A 25,680-nucleotide genomic window follows, 5' to 3' on the forward strand; every position below is an offset into this window, starting at 1 on the left:
TGAGACTTCAAAGAGCTAATACATGTAAAGTACTTAGGACTGTACCTGGTACGTGTTGTTGGGTGTGAATAAAAATTATCTATTATTTTAATATTTTGAGTTCCTTAATGATAGGGTTCATCTTCATTATGCCTGTGATATCTGAGTCTAAAGGTTTATTTTTGATTTTTCCCTTTAATAAAAAAGAGAAATAAACAGAATTCCTTCGGGGTATCAGGGTGTGCTGATTTCAGACAAGCCTATTTCAAACTGAAGGACAGATGCTTTATATGCTGTGAACTGAGCAGAGGCTTGCCACCTCCAACTTGTCTTAATACAGCAACTTATCACACTCATCAGCCGGCAATACAATTTAGGAGGTACTTTTGTAGTTAGTAATCTATTATTAATAACGCGGCTATAATCGCGTGATCACTTAAGACTCGAGTTTGAAAAGCTGGGAAATAGCTTATTTCCACAGCCACTCTGCGATTGGCTTAGGCGCGACCCAGGTCGATTTTTTGATTGGCTCTCGCACGGAAAGGGACTCTGCCTGAGCCAGTATTGCCAATATGGGGCCAACATGGCTCCACAATTGGCTTTCCTGGAAGCCGGCGGACACGTGGCTACCGCAGCCCGGACGACGTGGGAGGACCTAGTTTTCCCTACCGCGAGAGGGCGCCGGCGGTTCCTCGGTGCTCAAGTCTCATTTCCCATAAAGCCTCCGAGTGACCAATCAACTGGCTGTCTCGATACCGCTTTCAAAGTCGGCGGGCCCTTTCACCAATCGTAAGGCAGATACCGCCCCCAGCCTGAGGATTGATGGAAAGCTTCACCAATCATCTCATAGATCTCCGCGATCTCCGCCCCGCTCGCACGGGATTGACGTTCCGTCCGGCCAATAGGGGACGCTCAGTCGGCGGGTGGATGAACGCGGCCCTCTGTAATGGCGGAGCGTGGCGGGGACGGGGGGGACGGTGAGCGATTCAACCCGGGGGAGCTCAGGTAAGGGGCGCTGCCTTCCCTTACATTTCAGCACAGTGGAGTCCCAGGGGGTAGGCCTGTGGCGCGGAGATCCGCGATGGGAGGTGGACGGAGGAGCCGCGGCGGCTCGGGGCCAGGACCGCATGGGGTTGGCGAAGGGGGAAGGGGAAGGTGGCTTGAATGAGAGCCGGCCCGGGGCTGGGCCGCGGCCTCCTACGCCTTGTCCGGGTGCTCCCTGCGGTTTTCGCGGGTCCCCAGTGCCCCTCGCGGCCTGCGGCCTGCGGGCGGGGTCCGGCGTTCCCGCCTTGGGGCCCCGCCTCAGCCGCGTGCCGCCTCCGCCTCGGCCCCTCTCAGCTTCCTCTGGGCTTTGCATCGCCGCGGGGCCGGTTTTCCTCATCGACCCCTTCCACTCCGCGCTGAACTCCCGGGGACCCCTCGCCACTTCTGGTTCAGCATTCCCCACGCCCTCCGCGGCCCTCGGGGGTCTCCACGTCTGCCCTGTGCCTTCATCCCCACATCGCTTGCTTTTTTGAACTTCCTGTGTGTTTCCTTCCTTTCTCTCATTTTATTCCTCATGCCGCATTTGTGAATAACAGCAGTAGCAACAGCCGTTTGTTACGTGCTTCTGTGTGCCTTTGGAGTAGTTGCTATTGTCATTTTGCAGGCCCCTCCTCAGTTAAGTTACTTGCCTATCTTACAGGTGAGGAAACTGAACCCCGTAGAGGTTGAGGACGTGGGACAAGGTCGCATTGGTGGAATTGTGGCTCCAGGAAGTGGCTTGAACCAAGGCAGTCAGGCTCCAGAGCCTGCAGTCTGGATCGCTATTCCATTCTTCTGCTTACGCCATTGCCCTAAAGAGTGCAGTGACCTTTCTTCCTCTGGTATCTCAGTGCCTATGGAATTTGTAATTAAGATTTGGTACAGTAAAAGTGTCTTGATAAAGTAAAATTCTTTAGTCAGTGATATTTGGGGACAAGAGGTCCTGAGCTTTATGTATATTTGGTACATCCCCCCCCCCCCCCCGCATGGGAAAAATGTCATTTCAGATGTTCAGCTCTCATTCTGAATTGTGCCATTGTCAGCATTTGAACATGAAAAAGAGCAGTGTAGGTTATGAGGACTCTTTAGTATTGTCTGGAGCTCAAGATGAAATTGTATAAAGAAATGGGTATTGTTACCCAAGTTTTCAGGAAAAATGTCTTCTAAATTCTGAATTGTCACACACAAAAATCCTTATTTGACAGGAATAAAATCTTGTTTTCTTTCAGAAATGAATTTCAAATCCTTTAAACCCCATATGTACACTTTAGTAATGAGTGATCAAAGTGCATTGTCAGGGTGGTTCAATATTAGTGATGGAAAGTTTATTCCTGATTGTGATCTCGAGTTACTTAGTTACTTAGCTAGTCATATTGGGAACATTACTTTGCATTTTAGAGCTTTACAATGAGTAGCCTTTTAGACTTTATTAATAATAGCTAGACATTGTTGCAAAACTGATTTGAATAGGGTTTTTAATTAGGTGTTCTGTTGCACATATTTTATACCTTGGCCTCTTGGGTTGGAAGTTTTGCTTCCAGAGTGTACTGTAAAAACTATTTCACTTAAATAATTTATTTTAGTATTTCTCAGGGTTTAAGAGAAATTACCTGTTTCTATGGCTTCTTTGATGGTAGAAATTGAGGCTTAGTTTTTGTATTGGTATCCTTTATGTATATCACGGTGTGTCTGTCATAGTCCCTGGCAAATGAGGTGTTCAGTGGTTATATGGTAAATAAATGAATAAAGGTGACTGAGAGATGGTTTCCTTTTTGGACCTATATTTAGTGTGTGCTTTGTGATGGTCATTGACCCCTGTACCTGCTGGCAGGTACTGTAGAGCCTTGAAGCAGACCAGAAACCTTTGTCCTCAAGGAGCTTCCATGCTAATTAAGATTGATCTAAATGCTAATTAAACTAACCTTATCAGATGATCAGCCTGCAAGTGTGAAGAGACTTATGCAGGGTCATTGAGTAATCGGCAGGGTCTAGGTCTCCTCACAGTCTTACTACTTAATTTGACTCCCATCAATAGCATCTCTCTATTTTTGCTCCTATTAAAGGAATTGCAGCATTGTCTTCACCACTGAGGACATTGTATATCTGGATAGAATACCTGTAGGGAAGTACATTTGTTCTTGTAAAAAAAAAAATTGCTTTTCTATTCATGTAAGTAGCCTTCTCTTTTCCAAAAAGGTTGAAAGTGATAGGGGTACAAATAACCCACAATAGACAGAATTTATTCAGAGATCCAAATGCCATCCATCCCTTAATGGTTGGGACCATTAAGAAAACTTTTATAGAGTCATATTTGTATAGATCCTTTATCCAAGGCCTTTGTTTACTTACCTATTAATGCTTTATGTCTTATGGCAAGGTACTTGCAATCTCAATTTTCTCAACTGTAAAATGTGAATAAGAATACAGTGGTCCTACCACTGGCCAGCTGCCTTAAAAAAATTGGTAAAAATGGTGCCAAACTTAACCTTATTGGGTTGTGGTGAGAATAAAAGAGTTAGTACAAATACTGTCCATATAACTTGCCTGGTATGTAAAAAGTATCTAGTTTTCATTTCATAATAATATCATTATTAAAAGACTAATGCTTGAACAGTTATCAACACTGGGTTGCAGCAGTATACTAAGGGGAAATTACATACTAGTGGGTAGAGGTAATACAAAAGTAAACAAGTGAGAAATTTCTTCATAGCATTTATCATAATTGAAAATTCAAACTGCGTAATGAGCCAGAGAGGGGCTAGGAGAGGTTTGGGATGGGAAAAGAGTTTGAGGTAACATTTGAACTGAGGCTGAATAATGAGGAGCCAGTTATGTAAACATATTGGGAAAAGCATGCCAGGCAGAGGCTTCAAGGTAATGAACTTTTGAATTATTTGATCAAAAAAGAAGACTGGAGTCTATAGAGAGGTCGAGTATAGAGGGGTAAGGTTATAGGGAGTCTGATAATAGTAATTATAATAATATAGCTAACACTATAGTATAGCTAACTTTCTAATATTAATGCCATTTAACACTTACTAATCTTACTATACTGACGTTATAGCCACAGTTACAATAGCTAATACTTAACAGAGGACTTAAGTGGTAGGTGCTGTTCCAAGTGCTTTATTAGCTCATTTATTCCACCTTGCAGTTTCTAGTAAGGCTGTTGGAATGAAAGAGTGGTATAGAGAGCTCAGCATGTGTGCCATACAGATCTGACATCAGAAGATGGCAACTTTAGGCTGTTGATGGAAGAAATTCTGTGAATTTTGTCACCATTTTTAGTGGCAGACTTCATAGCTAAGCTCTTGAGTCAAATTGACAGTGAAGTGCCTTTTCAAGTAGAGCACTGTACTAGGTTTTGTGGGGGAAGGAAAGTAATGATAAAGTAGTTTAGTGTGTACCAGATAACTATCCTAAATATTTCACAGGCATTATCTCATTGAACAGAGAGATAGGAGATAAGTTTTATTTCTCTTCCCCTGCTAATTTACATCTGAGTATACTCAGGCTCAGAAAAAATGTAACTAGCCTACAACAAGAGGCAGAGCCCTGATTTGACTGTTCTGTCATTCTAGAGCCTAAATGCTTAACTTCAAGCTATAACTAGGAAGTGAAATTCTGAAGAAAGAATTACTGTAAATTTTTCAAAAAGGGAGAGGCAGACTCCAAGGAAATCAGAAGATGAAGGCACATTATTAACTCAGTGCTGAAACAGAGTATTTTTCCTTGGTGCTTAACTTTTTTTCTGCTCAAAGGTTAAGATTTCCTTCAGTAACAGTGGCTATCTGTCTTTGGGGAGTGCATATAACTTGAAGTCTGATCATTCTGATAAAATCCTTACTTCTTTTTGTAGTCACCATTTTTACATCATACTTTGTAACCTTGAGTGCAGGATCATTTGCAAATTTGGTTAAATACACTTGGTATAGTAGTTCTTGGATGTGTTTATAATCCTAGTGTTCTCATGGAAGCCATCTTGGTTCTTAGGATTTTTTGTGACAGTTGAACTACATTGTGGAAAATTTAGAGAAAGTTCAAAGGATAACCTTAAGCAGAGGGTTGAAAATGTAGGAAAGTTGGAAGAGCTTGGTGAGGAGAGTATAAAAATGATTATTTTCAAATGTATATAAGGAATATAACTATTAATCTTGTGAGCACAGAAATGTAAATTTCATATATAAAATAGAGAGTTGAAGTAGCTACTGGGAAGACTAAGGCAAATTATATTAAAAATCATCTTTATAATATTCTACATACCCTACTTGTAAGGTAGCTTAGGTACGATATCACCTAGGTATTTATTGGTTGATTCCACACATACTGAGACCTACTGTGTGCAGACCTAACTCTATGCTGGGAATATACAGGAGAGCAGGACAGACAGAATTCCTGCTCTAAAGGGCCTTATATAGACAGTATGGTGTAGTGTTTAAGAGCCAGTTGCCTGTGTTCAAATCCTGGTTTTATTACTCAACCAGCTGTGAGGTCTTGGGCAAGTGATACTTAACTTTCCTGTGCCTTAATGTCCTCATCTTTAAGTCTACGATCATACCACCCTGAACATACCCGATCTCGTCTGTCCTCATCTTTAAAATGAGGTTGATCATACAGTTGACCCTTGAACACTGTGGGGATTAGGGATGCTGACCCCTCAAACCCCCCGTGATTTGAAAATTCAAATATAACTTTTGACTCCCCCAAAACTAAACGTTAATAGCCTGCTCTTGTCTGGAAGCCTTACCCATAACCTAAGTAATTGATTAACACATATTTTGTATGTTATATGTATTATATATTGTATTCTTACAATAAAGTAAACTAAAGAAAATGTTAAGAAAATCATAAGGAAGAGAACATAAGCTAATATTGTACTGAATTTATTGAAGAAAATTCGCCTGTAAGTGGACCTGTGCAATTCAAACCTGTATTGCTCAAGGGTCAACTATAGCATCTATCTCATAGGGTTGTTATGGTGGTTAAATGACTTAAAAAGAGCTTAGAGCACTGCCTGACACATAGTAAGCAGAGTTAATAATTTTTTTAAAAAACACTTGTGAGAGGAGATAGATAATACCATCTTAGGTGATAACTACCTATCTGTTTAAGTGCCATGGAGAAAACAAACCAGGGTGTTTAGAGATTGAGGGATGGGGTGGGGCGCAATGTGGCAAAAGGCTTTTCCTTTAATTAAAGAATACTTGTGATCACTTAAGCTGCTACCTACCTCTCCCGTAAAAACTTTGTATTTGGAAGTAATTTCAAAAAGGTGCAGAAGTGAAGGTAATACACCTAGTGTTAATATTTTATCTCATTATTATTTGTACACATGCATGCTCTCTGTTACTCTGAACCATTTGAGGGTAACATACATACACCATGGCCCTTCACCCCTAAATACTTAAGTGTCTATTTTCTAAGAATGGAGATACTTTAACTACAACAGTTATCTTCATAAATTTACACTGACACAGTACTTATTCTCCATATCACAAGTGTTGTCCATTAATTCAAAATGTCCTGTATAACATTTCATCTCTTTAGTACAGAATCCAGTCTGGAGTTAGTATTGTGTTGTCATCTCTTTAGCTTCCTTTAAAATCTAGAACATTTTCACAGCCTTCCTTCGTCTTTTATGTATAACATTGACATTCGTAAAGAATACACTCCCTTTCCTCCTTTTTTTCTTTTAAGATTTGTTTATTTTATTTTAGAGCGAGCACATGCATGAGCAGGAAGGGCAGAGGGAGAGGGAGAGAGAATCTGAAGCAGACTCTGTGTTGAGCTTGGAGCCCAGTGCGGGTCTCCATCTCACGACCCTGAGATCATGACCTGAGCCAAAATCAAGAGTCGGACGCTTAACTGACAGTGCCACCCAGGCACCCCTCCTTTCTTCTCCCTTTTTAAAAATGGAACATTCCTCAGTTTGTGTTGGTCTAATATTTCCTCATTATGAGATTGAGGTTATACATTCTTACCCGGAATAGGTGATACTGTGTCCCTCTCCGTCACATGATACCCATTTATCCTTTTTAGAGATGATAGTAATTTTGATCACTTGGTCAGGCTGTTGCCCAATTTCCTTAATATGTAGTTAGTAGTTCTTCATCCTACCCTGCAATTGTAAATAGCATGGGGGGAGACATTTTAAGACCATCCAAATAATCATCCTCATCCAAATTTCCTCCTGGGTGACCAATTATCATTCTTACCGATGCACTTTTTATCATGATGTTTGCAAAATGATGACTTTCCAACTCCACTTGCTCTTAAGGGCCTTTTAAATTTGATTTTAATTAGAGATCAATAGCTACATTTTGTAATTTTGAGAAGGAAAAATGTATACATTGCTTTCCCACACAGGATGGCTCAACAGCAGGCCTTGAGGTTCCGAGGCCCAGCTCCCCCACCAAATGCAGTGATGCGAGGCCCACCACCTCTTATGCGACCTCCTCCACCGTTTGGTATGATGCGAGGCCCTCCACCACCACCTCGGCCCCCTTTTGGACGTCCTCCTTTTGATCCTAATATGCCGCCAATGCCTCCTCCAGGAGGGATTCCTCCACCTATGGGCCCTCCGCACCTCCAGGTAAAGAATGTAGAGGTTGCTGTTTGTCAGTGTTAGTATCAGTATTATATGAGTTTTGCTTAAAAACTAGTTCTTCGTTTCACTGTTTAGGAAAATGGGAGCTGAAGAGAACATCCTTCTGTTAATGTGTTTGTCCAAAAGCAGTGGAAACATAATTAGTATAGAAATTCAGAATGGGAATTTAGATGGTGATAGAAAACCATACATATAAGATTAGGATTCAGCAAGGTATTTCTTACATGCCTTTATCTCTTGAGAATTTAGTAATCTGTCTTTATGGGATATGAAATTTGAAATCTTAATATATAGAGTGGGTGAAATTTATTTTCAGGGATACATGTTGCCAATAAATGTAAATATATGTATATATATTTCTGAGCAATTCTCCCCAGAAGTGATGCTTAGGATAGAATCTAGAAAGTGACAAAAAAGACATAAGTATAATACTTGGATTTTCCCTCCCTGAGGGGAAAAAAAAAAGGGTTATCTTAAAATTTTAGAAATGGAATTATTGTGGGATTTCTTTAAATAAATACTTTTCTGGTATTTTAACCTGAGGCATAATATTCCTCTCTCGTTTATGTAGACTCAGTTATTGTCTGAAATGGTGTCATGAAGGTATTAACTCTCAAATGTCTACTTTTGAGATTGTTTTCTTTCTTTTTGTTTGAGTATGTATCTGTTCTCATGTTTATCCAGCCTGCATACCTCTGAAACCAAATAAATATAGTGCTGTCATCTGCCCTCCATTAGCTTAATCAAGAATGAACTTACTAAAAATAGAAAAGGGTAATGAGGTAGTATTTAAGTGAAGTTAACTCAGTTTAGACAGGGTTATATTTATGGAAGAGACACAAAGTTTTAATATTTTGCTTAATAATTATATTGTCTTCCAAGTAATGGATAGTTCCTACCCCCCCCCAACAAAGTGTTAAAAGGTTTTATATTTCCTTGAAGATTAGAATAAGAAGTAGGTTTTTGACCTACTGATTCTGGTATAACTTGTAATAATAGGTGGATTTATTCTAACTTGTGCCTTTAAGAGTTAAATCTACTTGTAGAATATTATAAAATGTTAACAGACTAATGTGACCCTCGAATGGAAATAAATCAGTTGTTGTAATGTGATATTTTCTAATGTTTTGATACTTTTCTTGGTCTTGATGGATAAAGTGTGTAGTTTTACTTTAAATCCAAATTTTTTCCACCTAATGGTGCGTGAGACATATTTGGAGTAGTTATTTCATAGAATGAGGGTCTGTGTGCTGTTGCTGGAAAGACTAAACTGAATCCAGAAAAACCTGGAATATGGGAAGAAGACAGTTTTAGGAAAAGGAAATGCAATTTCGTATTATTAGCATAGTGTCCCTTCCATTATACAGATTAAGGTGCTTTGGATAATTGAATTTTAAAGTAACTTACAGATTATAGAGGAAATCTTTTTAATTCCTGTTCAGAATCTGTTTTTAAAATGTCAGGCCACATTTCGGCTTTAGTAAGTAAGATATAGCAGTTTCACTTAAATTGTTTGGTTCGGGGTCTTGTGTCAGCAATCTTTGAAGAATGCCAGTAAAGGAATTATCAGAGAGAGGATTAGATCAGTAATGGTTCCAGGAAATTTGTTTAAAAATTGTAATACATACCATTTAAATTTTTATTTTCACTAAAAGTAAAATGGACAACTCTTTTACCTTGTCTTTTAAACTTCCTGATGTTTGTATGTTTGAGCTACATTATTAGTATTACTTGAAAAAAAAGGAAATGATGAATATTTTCCTACATTATAGTTACTTAATGGGAAAAGAGAATAAAGGGTTATGTATAGCTGGTTTTTCAGTTATTGCTGTTTTATTTATAAAATAATGTTTCTTTTATGGTTGGTTCCTGTTGTAGGTGAGGTATGGAGGCATTGGTGTGCTTGGTGTTCAGCAAGATATATAAATCAGTTTTTTCCTTTTGAAAATAATCCAGTGCCCAGTGTATGAAATAATGCTGTTAAAGTATAAAGAAAAAGCAAGATTGATTCATCCATGATGCCGTAACACAGAGAGAACTTCTGTTAGTGTTTTGATGTATTCCTTTCTGATCTGTTTGAGTATCATTTTTGTTAAAGAGAAACTTGTCTTATACAATGTAGGTGAATGTATTTGAATGGGTTATAAAACTAGTTTCTCTTATAGTACTTTACTTTTGGGTAGAATTTAGTCATTTGAAGGGGAAAAAAAAAAGATAAATACAAGTGACCATTATTGTTTTTATTAATTGACAGAGACCACCTTTTATGCCTCCACCCATGGGAACCATGCCTCCTCCTCCGGGTATGATGTTTCCACCAGGAATGCCTCCTGTGACTGCTCCTGGTACTCCAGCATTGCCTCCTACTGAGGAGATATGGGTTGAAAATAAAACTCCAGATGGGAAGGTAAATTATAAAATGTATTTAGGTCGTTATCTTGGTAGTGACAAGAGAGTAAAAGTTAAGAGTTCTGGCAAATGGAGATAAGTTACAGTATCCTTGCCAATGAAAATGAGTCTCAGACAAGCACCGGATAGGGTAGAACTCCAAGAAAGGCTCACTGGATTGGATTTCTGCACGGACATAAGGTTGCCTGGAGTGTTAATGTATGTTTACCTGTGATTCTGGAAGCTTGTATTTTAAATAGTGTCAATGAGGTTTGGTGTTCGCTAGGACGACTCACAGAACTCAGCATGTAGTAGTACTCACAGCTAAGACTAATTGCAGTGAAGGGATCCAAAGCAAAACCAGCAAAGAAAAAAAGGTGTATGGGGCAAAGACTGGAGGAAACCAAGCATAAGCTTCCAAGAGTCCACTCAGTGGAATCCCATTGAACAATTTAATTCCTCCAGCATGGAATTGTGAGGATACGTGTGAAGTGTTGTCTACCAAGGAAGCTTGCCTGAGCCAAGGAGTTGAGGGTTTCCAGGGAATTGTGGGAGCCCTTCTAAAATTCAGGTGTCCAAATGCCAGTCAGGGCCAACTCTGCAAGCAAGGCTTTCTAAGGAGAGCAGTCTGAGGCCTTCTCAGTTAAGTTTGTGCACAAAATACAACCTTGGTTTTCCTTTTTGTGTTAAAAATACAGAGCGCTCATTATAGAAAATTAGGGGAAGGGGAGAAAGGAGGGGAAAATTACCTCTAGTATCAGTACACCAACAGCCAATTTCCATGTACTTCTCTTTTCTAAGTTTTTTTTTTTTTAATACCTTTTAAGACAGGATGTAGTTGCATTAGTGTTTTTTTAATGATAGTTGACAGATTCTGGGATACCAACGATTCTGCTTCCTCTGCAGGTTTATTATTATAATGCTCGGACACGTGAATCTGCATGGACCAAACCAGATGGAGTTAAGGTTATTCAGCAGTCAGAACTGACACCTATGCTTGCAGCCCAGGCTCAGGTTCAGGCCCAAGCCCAGGCCCAGGCCCAGGCCCAGGCCCAGGCCCAGGCCCAGGCCCAGGCGCAGGCGCAGGCACAAGCACAAGCTCAAGCGCAGGCCCAGGCCCAGGCGCAGGCCCAGGCTCAGGCACAAGCACAGGCTCAGGCGCAGGCCCAAGTGCAGGCCCAGGTGCAGGCGCAAGTACAAGCACAAGCAGTAGGAGCTTCCACCCCTACAACCAGTAGCCCAGCACCTGCAGTGTCCACTTCAACATCATCATCCACCCCATCCTCTACCACTTCTACCACAACAACTGCCTCTTCGGTTTCGCAGACAGTATCAAGTGAGTACCAGCCAGCATGTGTTTTCATTTAGGGGCTAGAGAAATGGACACGTAGGGACTGCATTGCAAAATGATGCTAGTGTTTCAGGTGTGATCCTTGATGTTACTTAAAATACATTTTTGACACTAAGACTTCTGGGTTAAAAAAAGAACAGGAATTTAAATTAGTAGAAGAAATTATTTGTCCTGTTGGCGTTCATGAAGCTAAACTGGGAAGTGCAGAGGTAGCTATTCCATCTCGGCCAACAGTAATGCTGGGTGCTGTGGGGTTTGTAAAATAAGCGTAAGTCTTTGTTCCTGCCTTACAGGACTTTCAGTTTTTCTAATTGAGGCAAGAATAATGTATGTGGAACAATTAGGGAGTAGTGTGCCCAGTTATACAGTGAAAATAGAAGGTGGTAGGAATTTAAGAAAAGGGAGAGATGAGTAATGGGTGGACAGACTATGTGGGTATTGAGATTGATCATGAAGGATGTGTGGTGGGATTTGAGTAGATTTCAAAGTAAAGAGATCTTTCTGGTAGGGGGAACAGCATAAACAAAGGTCAGGAGGTGAGGATAAATGCAATTTATGGGATTGTTAAGAAAGTCTTCTGAGGTGGGGGGTGGTTTATATTGGTTAACACATTTATTCAGAGTGAGACCAGGTTACGAAGTTTTAAGAACTAGCTATATGGGTGAGGCAGGTAGGTTCCAGGGGTCCAGTATAAGTGCAGTGTTCTGGAACATTTTTCTGGCATTCTTTTTTTGGGGGGGGGTAGTTATTGAAATAGGGAAAGTTATTAGGAACTTTTTAATAATTTCGTGTAGAGGTAGGTAGGTCCTAGAATGGGATACAGGCAGATGTATGAGGAGCAGAGATAGAAGCAGTCAGAAATGAAAGAGAATTTTCATGTATAACGTCACAGAGGCCCCAGGGTTAGACCTTTCCTAAAAAGATGAGAGGGGATTATAGCAGATTTTAGGAATGAGAAGAGAATTATTAATTTGCTTAAAAGATTGTCATTAATATTAACACTACTAGTTTTGGGAGGTTTTTGTTTGTAATTTTATATATATGGTACTGCTTAATCTTTAGGCTGAGGTTGAGCCCCAAAATATTTAAATAAGGGTTTTATTGATTTGATTATTTTGTTTTGATACTGGTATGAAGATACATAGTTAACCCTATAGGTGATTAGAAGTTGGATTATTTTGCTACCTGGATAATAGATGAGAATAAGAAAAGATGGCTTCAGGGACTTGGGAGTTATTAATGTCTTTTATCCTATAAGAAATATGTGAGAGAGATTAAATCATAACAGATTCAGATTGGATTGGAGTAACTGAAGAAGTAAGGTACACCTAATACAGAGACAGTTTTTTAACAGCTGTGCTTGATATAGTTTAGATAGGTTGGGGGAAAATGCACTTAGTAGGAAGATGTAAATAATGCTTTACATCTTGATTAGCTAAGGTGGATTCTGATATGGAAGTATAACTGACAGTTACTAGCTGGCTGAGGGGTTTCCCTTCTCATAGGCTAGTGTTTCTAAAAACCTGTGTGGTAAGGCAGGAAACTACCAGTTTTTATGGGGTACCTGTGCTGGTAATGACAGAAGGAGATTAATAAAAGCATTGCAGTTCTGTGTGGAGGCTCTGTGTTGCTTATGCTTTTGTTCCCTTCCTTCTTAGGAAGGAGAAGTAGTAGTACTTTGTTTTAAAGAAGGTTGGTAGCAGAATACTTTAACTGTCGTATATGTATTCCGTTTCTATATCAGAGTGGTCTGTCCAGAGGTCCATAGCTGTCTTGCTGCTATGAACTATTCTATTCAGAACTCTGGTTTGTCATTTTTTGCACTGCCGTTCACTGATTGGGAGGCCCTTATTCTAAGAACAGAGTAGCAAAAACATGTTCTTTTTACTGCCCTTAAACATCACTTTTGATGTTCTTTCTGAGTATTCCTGATGTCTGTTTTTATTTCACTTGATTCAGTATCCTGAAGTGTTGTCATACTACAGTCTTAGTATTTCTCCATCTGTTGTAGTCACTTGTTTTTTTTAATTAAGATCTGAGGCTGGATTAGAAGTATATTTGGGGCCTAGCCTTTCACTAGTTATTTTAGCAAAAGGTGTTAGTAGGAGTTTAGTGACCATTAAGTTCTAGCTCCCATTCTCCCAGTTTCCCATTGAATTCTTTCATTGCCTTTATGTCTTTCCTCTCATGACTCATGGCCACTAATCAGATTTAGAAAATCCTGTGTCAGCAGGAGGAGTGGGTTGAGTGAATAACTTTTTGCCATCTCCATTGGTGTTCCTTTCCATTTGAAATTTGATGATTTTGTAACTCCTATTCTTTTCCTGAGTATAGTACTTTTTATCGTACTTCTGATTATATCTAAATATTATTACCATAACATTTAAAAAAATGTAATTGTATGAACTGCAGTATAGTCCTGTGGGTAAATGGAAATAAAAATTAAGTTTATATTTTAGCCCCAGTTCAGCATAAACTCATTTTATCCTGTGCAAGTTTGTGAAAAATGCTGATGAAATCCTCCTCCTCAGGGAAGTTGGGAAGAATAACTAGACATATTTTCAGCCATTACAGTAGATTACAGATGCTAAGTGGTATATTTATGGGACTGGGCAAATGTTGCATGTAATTTGTATTTTTCACACTGTTATAAAATTATATTAATATGATACTGTACCCTAAGGCTAGGTCTATGCTAGACCAACAATTCATTCCTGGGCCCCTGAAGATACTTGTTTGGCCCTGCTGTCTATTTAGCCAAGGTGAGTCCCTCATTAACAAGTATGAAATTGCTCACATCTTCCCAGCCTAAGTGAGTTTTTCATTATTAGGAGCTGAAAAAAGATAACAAATTTTGTCAGGTGGATTATTGGGTGGCTTGTATTCAACAGCGTGCTTTCCCTTAGAATAAAATTGGCATAAAGATTGGGAATGCACTGTTCTTTTCATTTAATTTGATAAATTCATTCTTAGTCCAGTATAGGTAGTTTAAAAATGAAGTATTTGTTACCAGTGAGTTACCAAAATGAATTTTGTTTTGGAACTAAGTGGGTTATAAATAAATAACAAAAATGTTTTATAATACTTGAGAACTGAAACTTTTTACAAAGTATAAAATACAGATTTTATTTTTTGGGTCACAATTTGATTTTAAATGTGATAAATAGAGATGAAATGTTTTATTTTTGGTACTTAAAAATAATGTATTAGAATCAAATTATCCCGAATTTCATATTCTCCTGGTCTCTCACACTGGAAACATGAGTTATTTTTATTTTTTCTTTTTTTACCTTTTTATTTTGAAATAATTGTAGAGAAACGCAACTTGTTTTTTACTCCCATTTGTTCATACTCAGTCATCAGTTATTGCATATCTTTTTCTCACTGTTCTTCCTTGCTTGGATAGTTCCAGATAGGTTGAAATTGATTTTCCCACCTCTGTTCTTCCTTTTTTTCCCATTCATCTGTCAGATTAATTCATCAAATGAACACTGCTTAATTCTCTTCCATACAGAAACCTTCATTTTGCCTCCCCTAGACCTCTTTTATGCTCACGAAGTGACACGAATAACACATGAATGCATTCTTATAAAAAATTTAAGCTCTAATGAACGATATGTAGCAAAATGTGAAAGGCATACACGGATGTAGTACCTACATTTTGGTGTGCATTCTGTTAGGTCAGATTTGTACATTTACCTTAGTTCTTCCCTTTCACTACCCAGTAAAGTGCCGAAACCCTAGTCTTCTGCCAGAGCCTTGTACTTTATGCCTCTGGCCTGCCTTTCCAGCCATAACTCACTGGTTCTTTTGATATGCCTAGTGTTTTGCTAGTTGACTGCTTGCTTTGTATTTTCTAAATAATTCCTTGTTATCATCTCCTCTTTGCTTTTACTCACTTTTCCCACTACTTGCTTATTTTCTCCTCCTACTTTGTCATTGTCCTTGTTGAAATCCTAATCTTTCAAGGCCTGTCATCACAGTATACAATTTTCTGTACCCTCTCACAGTTAGAAATGGTCTTTGCGTCTTGATTTACACTCCTGTACATTTATCCCATTTCACTTTGTATTTTAGTTATTTTTTGTATTTCATTTAACCGACTATTTTCAAGCTTCTTGAAGACAGAGACCTTGTTACAAATTTCTTGCAGTGCATGGAATGGGCCCTTAAATACTTACTGAATGAGTGGATGATGAATGAATATAGCGAAATGGTTTATGAAGGAGTGATACATATTTTTGTTTTATCTTTTATCAGCACCCACAACACAAGATCAGACCCCAAGTTCTGCTGTTTCAGTTGCCACGCCTACAGTTAGTGTTTCAACTCCTGCTCCTACAGCCACACCTGTGCAAACTGTTCCCCAGCCGCATCCCCAGACGTTACCTCCTGCTGTTCCTCATTCAGTACCTCAGCCAGCAGCAGCAATACCTGCTTTTCCACCAGTAATGGTACCTCCGTTTCGTGTTCCCCTTCCTGGCATGCCAATTCCACTTCCAGGTAAACCAATAGATTCTAATAGTCCTTTCCAGCTATGTTTTCATATTGTCAGTTAGTTTGTTCTCATGTGTCTGTTGCATTTGAAATTTGCCTTGAATCTCACCTGTTTGAAATGTTTTTTGAAAGATTCATGGCTAACTGCAATATTTTCTCTTCAGTTTTGGTAACTGTCCTTTTTTTGTTGTTGTTTACATGTCTTAAAATTAGAGCCACATTTGAAGTTACACTCATTTTTGGATAATGGCCTCAGTGAATTAAAAATGATCATCTTTTCCTGTAACTATGTTCAAATGCAATATCTTTAAAGGATTGAGTCTGTGAAGTTGAGAACTTACAAGTCATTACTAGCTAATACAAATTGAGTGATTTTATATATTGTGCCCTGTTCTAAGCACCTTACATGTAATAACTCAGTTTAATTTTTGCAACCATCGTATGAGGTAGGTACACAGACAGATTAAATGACTTGCCCATGGTCACATAGCTGATAAGTGATGATGTTGGGATATGAGCTGAGCACTCCAGACCCGAATACCATGCTCTTAATAACTGTGCTATACTGGGAAGAAAATGTGAATCACTTAACTGTAAGAAATTCATCTAAAGCAAAACCAGAACTTTTCCTTGTAACATGAAGTGAAGTGAAGTATAATTTGCATCATTTAAACATTTAAATAGGTATAGTGAGATTGTGGCGTAGAATTTTTCCTGTAGGAATAAACAGTGATAGTGTCGGGCATCCTAATTTGAATGCTTTTGGCAAACACATTTAACCCTTAATCCATGGTCTCTTCTCCTAGTATTACAGTTTGAAGCTTTTATACCTTAGCTCAAGTTCACAGGTCTAGTGTGTAGCAAAGATGGATAGAATGTAGGCCTCTTGTCTCCCAGTTTCATATTCCTCATGCTATCTATTATTGCTGTTTTATTGTACTAGTTTTTATGTAAGAATAGGGTTGTAGTACAGCTGTTTCTTAGATTTGTACATATTTTAAATATCGCTATTGTTCTAATTGTCTTTTTCCTTGTGACTGCTTGGAAAAGAAGCAACCACTTAGGTATTGCACCTTAGCAAGGAAGAAACCAAAAATTTTAAGAATTAGGGAGGTTTTTTCCCCTAAGGAAAACCTTTCGCATATTGTTGATGTAGTGTTAGATAATTAAATACCCAATATGTGATGTTTAAGAAACTCAAATCATTTAAAAGTAAGAAGAAAACCAAAAATGTTTCCTCGTACTAGGGATTATCCTTTTTCTAAATTAAATTTTAAGACAAGCTGCTGGATAATTGCCTCTGGATATACTTTTGGTAGAAAACCAGGTGATACATGGAGACTAGGTTGACACTGGTCATAAGCTCTCACAGTCTTGCTCTGCTTTGGGATCAAGGACAGTATTCAGACCATATACTGGATTCTGAATCATCTGAAGGAGCTGGGGTTGTGAATTCTGTAGAGAGAAGATTGAGGCATAGCATGGTGATGTTACCGAAGTATTTGAGAGGTTTTGTAAATGGACTTTTGTTTTGCTTTGGAGGTTCTTAATAGGGACCAGTGGGTGAAAAGTACAGAGTAGCAAAATTCATTTTTATACACTGTTGAATTTTATCACAATAAAATCCCTTTACTTATAGGTCTGTTTTGATATGGTCTTCTCTGACCCTCACCCCATCTTTAAGTTTTAAAACAGATGGTGGTGACCATTTGATCAAGCGAGGTGGTACTTACGAAGTTTAGTAGTAAAAGGCATTTAATAAATGACAGTCACTAATGTCATTTTGTAGGTCATTTGGAAGAGAGCTTGAGTTAGATAATCTGTAAAATTTTGTCCAAGATGCCAAGATTCCTTAAAGAGTTAATGTTTTATAGAAAATAATAATAATATTTGTTTATATGGTAAGGCATCTTTGATATTACGAATTCATTTTCTCATTTTCCCTTTTAACTCAGTTTTCCAAGGTGCTTTAGTGGGAGGAAAAAAAAGGAAAAGACAACTTGTTTTTCTCTTCCCCAAATCTTTTATACACAGCTCTTTTTGTTTCTCTTTATCAATTTGGCAGTAAGGTAAACAGGAAAGATTTGGATGTGATTTATCCTGGAGCTTTAAGTTCTCTCTGTAATAGCAGTGTATGGCTCTAATGAGGATGATTAAGGAAAGGATAATCAAATAAGATGAAGGAAAAGAGTGGAAGAATTAAGTCTAAGACTATAAAATCTTACTTGGAATTTTAAGAAACTTACATCAGAACTATTCAGAATGCTAAATGGAATTTTCTAATTTCCTAGTAGAACATAACTTGAGAATAAAGTTACAGGAAGATTGAATAGATGCTCCCTTTGGATTTTTTTAAATTTTATTTTTTAAATTTGTTTATTAGAGCAAGAGCCAGCACGAGCAGAGGGAGAGGGAGATAGAGAATTCTCGAGCAGACTCCCTGCTGAGTATGGAGCCTGACATGGGGCTCCATCTCACGATTCAGAGATCATGACCTGAGCCAAAATTGAGAGTTGGATGCTTAACCAGCTGAGGCACCCAGACGTCCTAGATGCTCCCTTTAAATAGAGGTTTAAAAATTTAGATGTGTGGCAGTTTTGTGAGTCTTATGTATGTAGTTACCCTCAAAGAAAACCTTATCTTTTTAGCTTGAGAAGAAACACATACGACCTTTCAGTATGGTCTCTTTGTTGTCAGTCAAATATAGGAGTTCTGTGTTGGCCCAGTTGATCCTTAACAATGGCACTTAGGCCTAAATATGAATAGATTTGATTTTCTTCTGTTTAAGTTGAATAGTTAAAATTACCTTTTGGCGGGTGGTTTTGGAGAACATTGTTTGAGGGAAAAAAAGTTCATGTATTCTAAGAATTAAATTTCCAGGCCTGACTTACTAGGTTCAGTGGTCCTGCAGATGGCAGTATTTATACTAATTTAAACCTAATATGTGGTGTAACTTCTTTAACCAAATGAATTTTTCCATTGCTTTCTTTTAACATTAAGGAAAACAGAACCATACATATGACTTAACTCAGCGTGCTTTTATGATCCAGTGCCTTTGTTTTAGTTTCAGAGGTAATAGAAATTTTAGCTCTAATATTCTTTACTTAAAATAGTAAATAAGAAATTAAAGGCATTTTTCAAAAATTGGCAGTATTTTTGTGTGTGTGTGTGTGAACTTAGGTACATTATTTACAAACCCAGGGGTTTAATTTCAGTTTTTAACTCTAAGAGAAATTTCTTTTCCTATACTTTAGTGGGGAAAATAGTATATTATTTTAAATTTTCATTGGTACTAAACTAGGTTTAGTTTTTTCAGCCAAACAAATAGAAATTAAAACTAAGTCCCCCAACTCCTTTTCTTCCTGCGTTCAGCCTTCAGCCTTTTCCTTTAAAAATTTTTTTCTAATTCACACTTGATTTTGGATTTCTTCAATTAATCAGTCTTAGTTTTCCAGCTTTTCCTTTCATTCCCTTTTTATCACCATTGTAATGCATCATGATGAGTCTTCATTCTTCTAAGAACTGTACGTAATTTCCATTCTTTGATACAAGTGCTGCTTCTGTAGTTGGCTTAAATAATAGAGGTTTCTGAACAATCAGCCCATGTAGTCATTAGTGCTACTAAAGGGGCTGTATTTTTCTTCACATGTTAGCCTGCTTCCACACTGTTTCAGGCCTGTGACATTCCATAGAGCAGGTCCTGAACATGGATATTTTGTCATTAGTTGAATGCTACCCTTCTTTTCATCTCAGCCCTTTTATTTAAAATATTATTTGCATTGGAATTTTGAATCCATCTCATACCTTACTTTCTTCCTTTCTCTTGTACCCCTCTTTGTCCTATTTTATTCTTTTTCTCCTTCTGCATGGTTATGCTCCATGCCTCAGCTTCTGCATGTAGTTCCCACTTAGCAGCAGCACAGAGAAAGCGTCTTGTCAGTGTCATGCTGCATCTGCCTTTCACTGGTATCTAAGCAACAGCAGCATGGGTTTGATGTCCTGTGGGAAAATGTCCCACACGAGAACTTGTTATATATTTGTAATGAAGGGGCTTCCTTCATTGAATTTAAACTCTCAAGACTCCTTCAAATATTATCAGAGCTGGTTTGATAAAAAGGTAATTGATGCTATAATTTAGAATTAGTTATCATTGGATTTGGCACCACTTCCCACAAAATGTCAAACAAAAAGAAATTCTACTCCATTCCTGGTCTTTTTCATTGGAAATAGCATTCTAAATTGTAGTGGTAAATTACTTCCCTGAATCCCAGTGGTAGCCGACATACCATGGCAGCTTTCCAACGTATGCTTGCTTATCCATTTTACAGGTGTAGCAATGATGCAAATAGTCAGCTGCCCGTATGTAAAGACAGTCGCTACCACCAAGACCGGTAATTTTTAAAACCATCTTAGTTTGTTTTGTCTGTAAGTTGGCATGGTAGTGAATGTTGTTGTTTATCCTTTTATTTATTTATTTTTGCCCAAGTGAGTGGATTTTTTTATATTTTTCTTTTTAATGAGCAGTATAAATGCAGTTGTCATATTTGGCCAACACTTAATTTTCCCAATTGCCTGTAGTATTAGCTTCTTTGGTTCACAAAAGCAAATAAGGTCAGATCACTTTATATCTTAATTTTTGTAATAAGTGTAAACAACTTCATTCTCATATTCATAACATTTAATTTTATTTTTGATGTGTGTTTTTAAGTTAAATATAAAAAAATCATTTCCATGTGTAAAGTGATGTGATTATGCTTGCATGCTAGTGAGTATATGTGTGTGAATATTTGTGTATATAGTATAAATTTACATTTGAAACTTACTGAAGATAGCTACCTGAAACTTAAATTTTGGAATAGGATATGAGGGTTTTTTTTTTTTTTTTTCCAATTTGGATTCATATATCCTTAATTATTTTTGTATAATGTCAGCTTGTGTAGCTGTCTTGTAAAAAAAAATACTAATTTTGGCTTTCTTTTAAAAAACAGAAGAAACTGCCTTTTTTTTTTTTTAAGGAAAAGACTAAACTGACAGAGTTAACAGGGACATTTAACTTAATCATTTAGTATATTAACGTGGATTTGATAATAAACTCAGTCATTTACTTTAAAACTGAGAATTTTATTCATACCCTTTTAGGTACCTTAGAGCTAGAAAGTAATTTGCCTCAGGAAATATGCTCAGGAAATATGTTTGTTGTCTTGATTTCATTAGAATTTGAGAAATTCTTTATAAAAATATATTTCTCGTCACGTACAGAATGTGTCATGATTTTTATAATTATTGTTAGGACTTCATCATAACTTCAATCCAAATTTTTGACTGTTCTTAAGGTACTTCTTGGGTTGAATTTCTGAATCTAATTGAATTTAGATCTTAGAACTAAACCAGGGAAATAGGGTTAATTAATTAAATCACGTTTAAATAAGTTGTTTTTGTTCCAACTGGCTCATTCTTTTATTAATATTTAATAGAAAGATGTAGCTCATATTTTAAAGTTTCATTTTGCTATACAATTTGATCCTTGGACCTAACTTTGTATTATTCTTCTTTTAGGTGTGTTGCCAGGCATGGCCCCTCCTATCGTACCTATGATACACCCCCAGGTTGCTATTGCAGCTTCCCCTGCTACCTTAGCTGGAGCAACGGCAGTTTCTGAGTGGACTGAGTATAAAACAGCGGATGGAAAGACGTATTACTATAATAATAGAACGTTAGAATCAACCTGGGAAAAACCCCAAGAGCTAAAGGAAAAAGGTATAATTTTAATGACTTGTTGAGATGTAGTAAAAGCTATGATACAATAAATAGAATGCTATTTGAAATTCTGGGTTAATTCCTTTTTTAACACATTTGAAGGATTTACTAATTCTATAGTTGTTGGATTATTTGTATCAAATTGATAAATAAGTATTTAAAAAGCCAGTTCCACTTACATATTTGTCCATGATTTTTCCATCTGGAGAAATTAAATTACACATCTGTACACATGTATTTCTGTGTTAGGAATTGCATAATTATTCTCCTGTGTAATTACTGAGATTGATAGTACTCTCAGGAAGAGATGTCTGTATTGCATCTGTTCTAAAGAAAGAAATGTAGGCCCTTGGAGTCTTGGATGAAGAAAACTCATATAATTTTCTGTATCACAAGTTCCTGTTTCTAAGTATCTTAGTATCTTGTCCCTTTGAGCAAAATGAATCATTGCTACAAAGGATACGTGAGTGACTTGAAAGACTATGTCCCTCTGCAGTCAGTGATTTCTAGTGACAGTTTTCTGATGGTATAGCAGGGTATTTGAAGTTGACCAGTACATTATATTGAAATTGATGATACGAAGAAGAACATTTTATCTTTGTGGTTAGTAACTTCTAGTTATGGAATGTCTTAATTGCTTAGTATTTGAAAGTTCTTGGAAAATTACACCAAAGACCATTGAGTGACATTGTCTTAACTTTGTAATAGAAAAATTAGAGGAGAAGATTAAAGAGCCAATTAAAGAACCTTCTGAAGAACCTCTTCCAATGGAGACGGAGGAGGAGGACCCTAAAGAAGAGCCAATAAAGGAGATAAAGGAGGTAAAGGGCCATGACCTATTAACCTGGGAGCCAGCATTAATTGCTGGGTACAATTTACTTGTAATTGAAAACCCATCTGATACAGTTTTAGATAATTGTCCTTAGTCTGATTTCTGAAATTTTGGGGTTCTTTGAAGTTTGTAATTCAGTTTTTCCTGTGAAAGTTTCATTAAATTACTTCTTACAGTAAACCAAGGCCCCTAGAAAGAAAGGGCCTTGGACCAGGGCATCGACCCCAATCCCAACCTCCTGATTTATAGACTGGCACATGGTAAAAATTATAAGTACAGATTTATATTTGGGGGATGTTTTATCTGTCTTCTCCTGGCATGGAATGATCTCTATAGAGCACTAAAAGAGCTCTGCTTTTTGGAAGCTTTCTTTATGCAGTGAGGGACTAACGGTAGTCATGTTTTATTAGTAAGGAAGTTAGCAGGAGAAAGAAGTAACCTTAAATGAAGAGGTCTCATCTGATTTTCTATCTTAAGTTCTCCATTTCTGCTCCTAAGCAGATGGTTAGTGAGTCTGTAAGATAGGACCATCTGCTGTTGCTGGGGTCTGCTGTTGTAGAATTCAGCTCTGTCTAGGGAGCAAGGATTTAGAACTTTCTTAGCAATTCCTACTCAGTGTCCTCACTATGCTAGTAACAGACCTTATGTTGGTTGCACTTTGAGGTGTTCACAGTTTTACTTGTATTTGTGTAAGATTCAGGTATAGTGTTATGATACTAATGAAACATCATTTCCCATAGGAGCCCAAAGAGGAGGAGATGACTGAAGAAGAAAAGGCTGCCCAGAAGGCAAAGCCAGTAGCTACTACCCCTATTCCTGGTACTCCATGGTATGTACTTGGCTCAGTTAGTAAGTTACTTTATTTCATTCTTGTTTGCTTATTTATTGCCATATTTGGTTGTTACATGGTTTATCATATTAAAAAGAAAAGGTGCTTTAAAAAAATACATGCCAAGTAGACGTTTTTATCTAATGAGTGAATATTTTGGTTTGTATTTCTTAAAACTCAATTGCTACATTGTCTTTCTCCTTTCATGGTACTGTCCATTAATGTTTATTGTACATAATTATAGACTTGAACTGCTGTGAGATCCTGAATCTCCTTTTTATTGAAATTTTAAAAGTTGATTTTGTACATATGCCCACATACATGATTATATTTATAGAACTGTATAGTCTGTATTTAAGTTTAATTTTTTTATTAAGTCTTCATTTACTTAATTTATTTCTTTTCTTCTTTGGTTTGGTTTTCCCTTTTCTTCTTCTCCCTGTGTCAGTGCTCTCTCCTGTTCCTGCTCCAGCCCATGTAATCCGTATACAGTCCACATGTTGCAGGGAGTTCTTCCTTACATCTTGTGATCTATTGGTTTCCCTTCATTGTGTTTTCATTGCTTTTTCCTGTTTTTGTTATTTAAAAAATAAATATGTTACATGGAGACTCAGTCTAAATGTTACTGTTGCATCCCCTTGGTACTGTTTCACTCTCCTATTCCTGAACTTCTTGCAAACTAGCAAGTACATGTAGAGACCTGATCAGATTCACATGTGATCTTTTTGGCAAGACTAGTTCAGAAGTGGATGTTTGGCAGTGTCTGGAGACATTTTTGGTTGTCATAACTTGGAAGGGATTAATAGCGTGTAGCCTCTAGTTGTTAGAGGGCAGGGATGCTCCTAAATATCCTACCAGGTACAGGAGAGCTCCCTACAAGAATTAATTATTTGACCCAAAATGTCAGTAGTGCTGAGGTTTTCACAAGAATGAGTTGGTTTGAGTAATACAAATTCATAGATTTAAATACATTTTCTTTGCTTCCATCTGTTATTATTATTACTGAAGTTCAGTTGTTTCATCTTGGGCTGGGTGAAGCCTCTTAAGGTTGACTGGGGTTTTTTGTTGCAACCCTGTCTTTGATACCTTTCTTGTTTTCTACTCTGACAAAGATGTTCCTGGCTTTCTCATGTATTTCCTGTCTCAGACCTAGATTTGGCCATTTTGCTTTTTGTGGGACGTGGCATTTATAGGATCTAGGGATAGTTGTTATTACTGAATTAAGTCATTATTTTTAGACCTCTTTGGTAGACACAGATTGAAGATGCACACATTTAAAGATACATCATGTGTTCATATTACTTGCAGTTCAGCTTTACAAGGTTTTTACTGAACCTCATTATCTATTTTAATTCAGCATCCCCTTTCCTGCTCAAAATCTTTTGCTGAGTGATAGCAACATAATTACTCATTTGCTTTTCTCACACACAAGTCACAGAATTATAGTACCAGTACTGTCACTAACAGTGTGATACTGAAGACACTTTTTAACCTTTATTATCTTCACCCCACCCCCACGTTGTTTTTTTTTTTTTATTTTCAAGGTATGTCACTCCAGGGATTTGTAGTCAAATATTATGTTTTAAAGGCATTTGGCATAATTGTATTCTGTATATTTCATTCCACCAACTTGATACATAGCCTCATTTTAAAAAATAAGTAAGCAAAATATTTACCTGGATCCAAAATCAAAGTTATGGAAACAGTCTATTTAAAGAATATGTTCCTAGGTTGTGGTTTCTGAGTTTGAGTTTTGTACATGAAAAGCCGGTAATTACCTCCGAACCCCACCAGTCTGAAGCTTTGTGGACCCTCATCAGTTTTCAGGTTTGAGGCTGTCCCCAGATTAGTGGAATTTCTTTTGGAATTTGTTTAATTATTGCTTCTCTTTATCTGTTTGTTTTTCCTTTTCTGGAACATTTGTTATTTGCATGTCAAGTCTCTTATATTTATCACCCTCTAAACCTCTCTTTCTGTATGTTTTATATCTATGGTTTTTGTGTCCTGCTTTCATTTATTTTCTCATTAATCTGATATTATTAGAAAAGAATATGTGAATCCATAGAAACATATAATATGAAAGAATTATATGGAGGAAAAAATTAAAGAATTCCACTTTCCCCAAGCCTCATTAATGAAAGTTTGGTTACATATGCCTTCTGGACCCTTTGTTGTTTTGTGTACACGTGTACAGAGTTGTATGTGTGGTGTGCATGCATCTTAAAGTGTCTCAAAAACTGTATTCGTCAGTGGTTTTTACTAAATATGTCTCAAATTTTGCTATTTTTGTAAATATAAATCTGTGTGATAGCATAGTTTTCTGTAAATGCAGAGTTTTTCTATAAGTGGATGATGAGGTTGTCCTCCCATCCCCCCCACATTAACAAAAGTTGCTGTTGCGGTTTAGAACATCCTTG

At 37.4% G+C, this 25,680-nt stretch overlaps 1 protein-coding gene across 8 annotated transcripts in view; it reads left to right on the plus strand.

The window, feature by feature from the left end:
• Nucleotides 1–897: 897 nt before the first annotated feature.
• Nucleotides 898–25,680, plus strand: part of TCERG1 (transcription elongation regulator 1) — a 59,924-nt gene continuing 35,141 nt past the window's right edge. For 4 of the 8 annotated variants that reach the window (XM_021701733.2, XM_021701734.2, XM_021701735.2 and 1 more), the window contains exons 1-9: nt 900–984; nt 7,369–7,594; nt 9,864–10,016; nt 10,904–11,333; nt 15,609–15,851; nt 20,174–20,236; nt 21,402–21,602; nt 22,311–22,423; nt 23,175–23,263. In XM_021701733.2, coding sequence (XP_021557408.1) covers nt 926–984; nt 7,369–7,594; nt 9,864–10,016; nt 10,904–11,333; nt 15,609–15,851; nt 20,174–20,236; nt 21,402–21,602; nt 22,311–22,423; nt 23,175–23,263 — 1,577 coding nt within the window. In that variant the 5' untranslated portion in view covers nt 900–925. Of the gene's footprint in view, nt 985–7,368; nt 7,595–9,863; nt 10,017–10,903; nt 11,334–15,608; nt 15,852–20,173; nt 20,237–21,401; nt 21,603–22,310; nt 22,424–23,174; nt 23,264–25,680 lie in introns of all 8 variants that reach the window. The other 4 variants (XM_044916761.1, XM_021701737.2, XM_044916762.1 and 1 more) reach the window with 2 other exon arrangements.

The sequence above is a fragment of the Neomonachus schauinslandi genome, chromosome 7, assembly GCF_002201575.2.
Source record: "Neomonachus schauinslandi chromosome 7, ASM220157v2, whole genome shotgun sequence".
Classification (NCBI taxonomy): domain Eukaryota; kingdom Metazoa; phylum Chordata; class Mammalia; order Carnivora; family Phocidae; genus Neomonachus; species Neomonachus schauinslandi.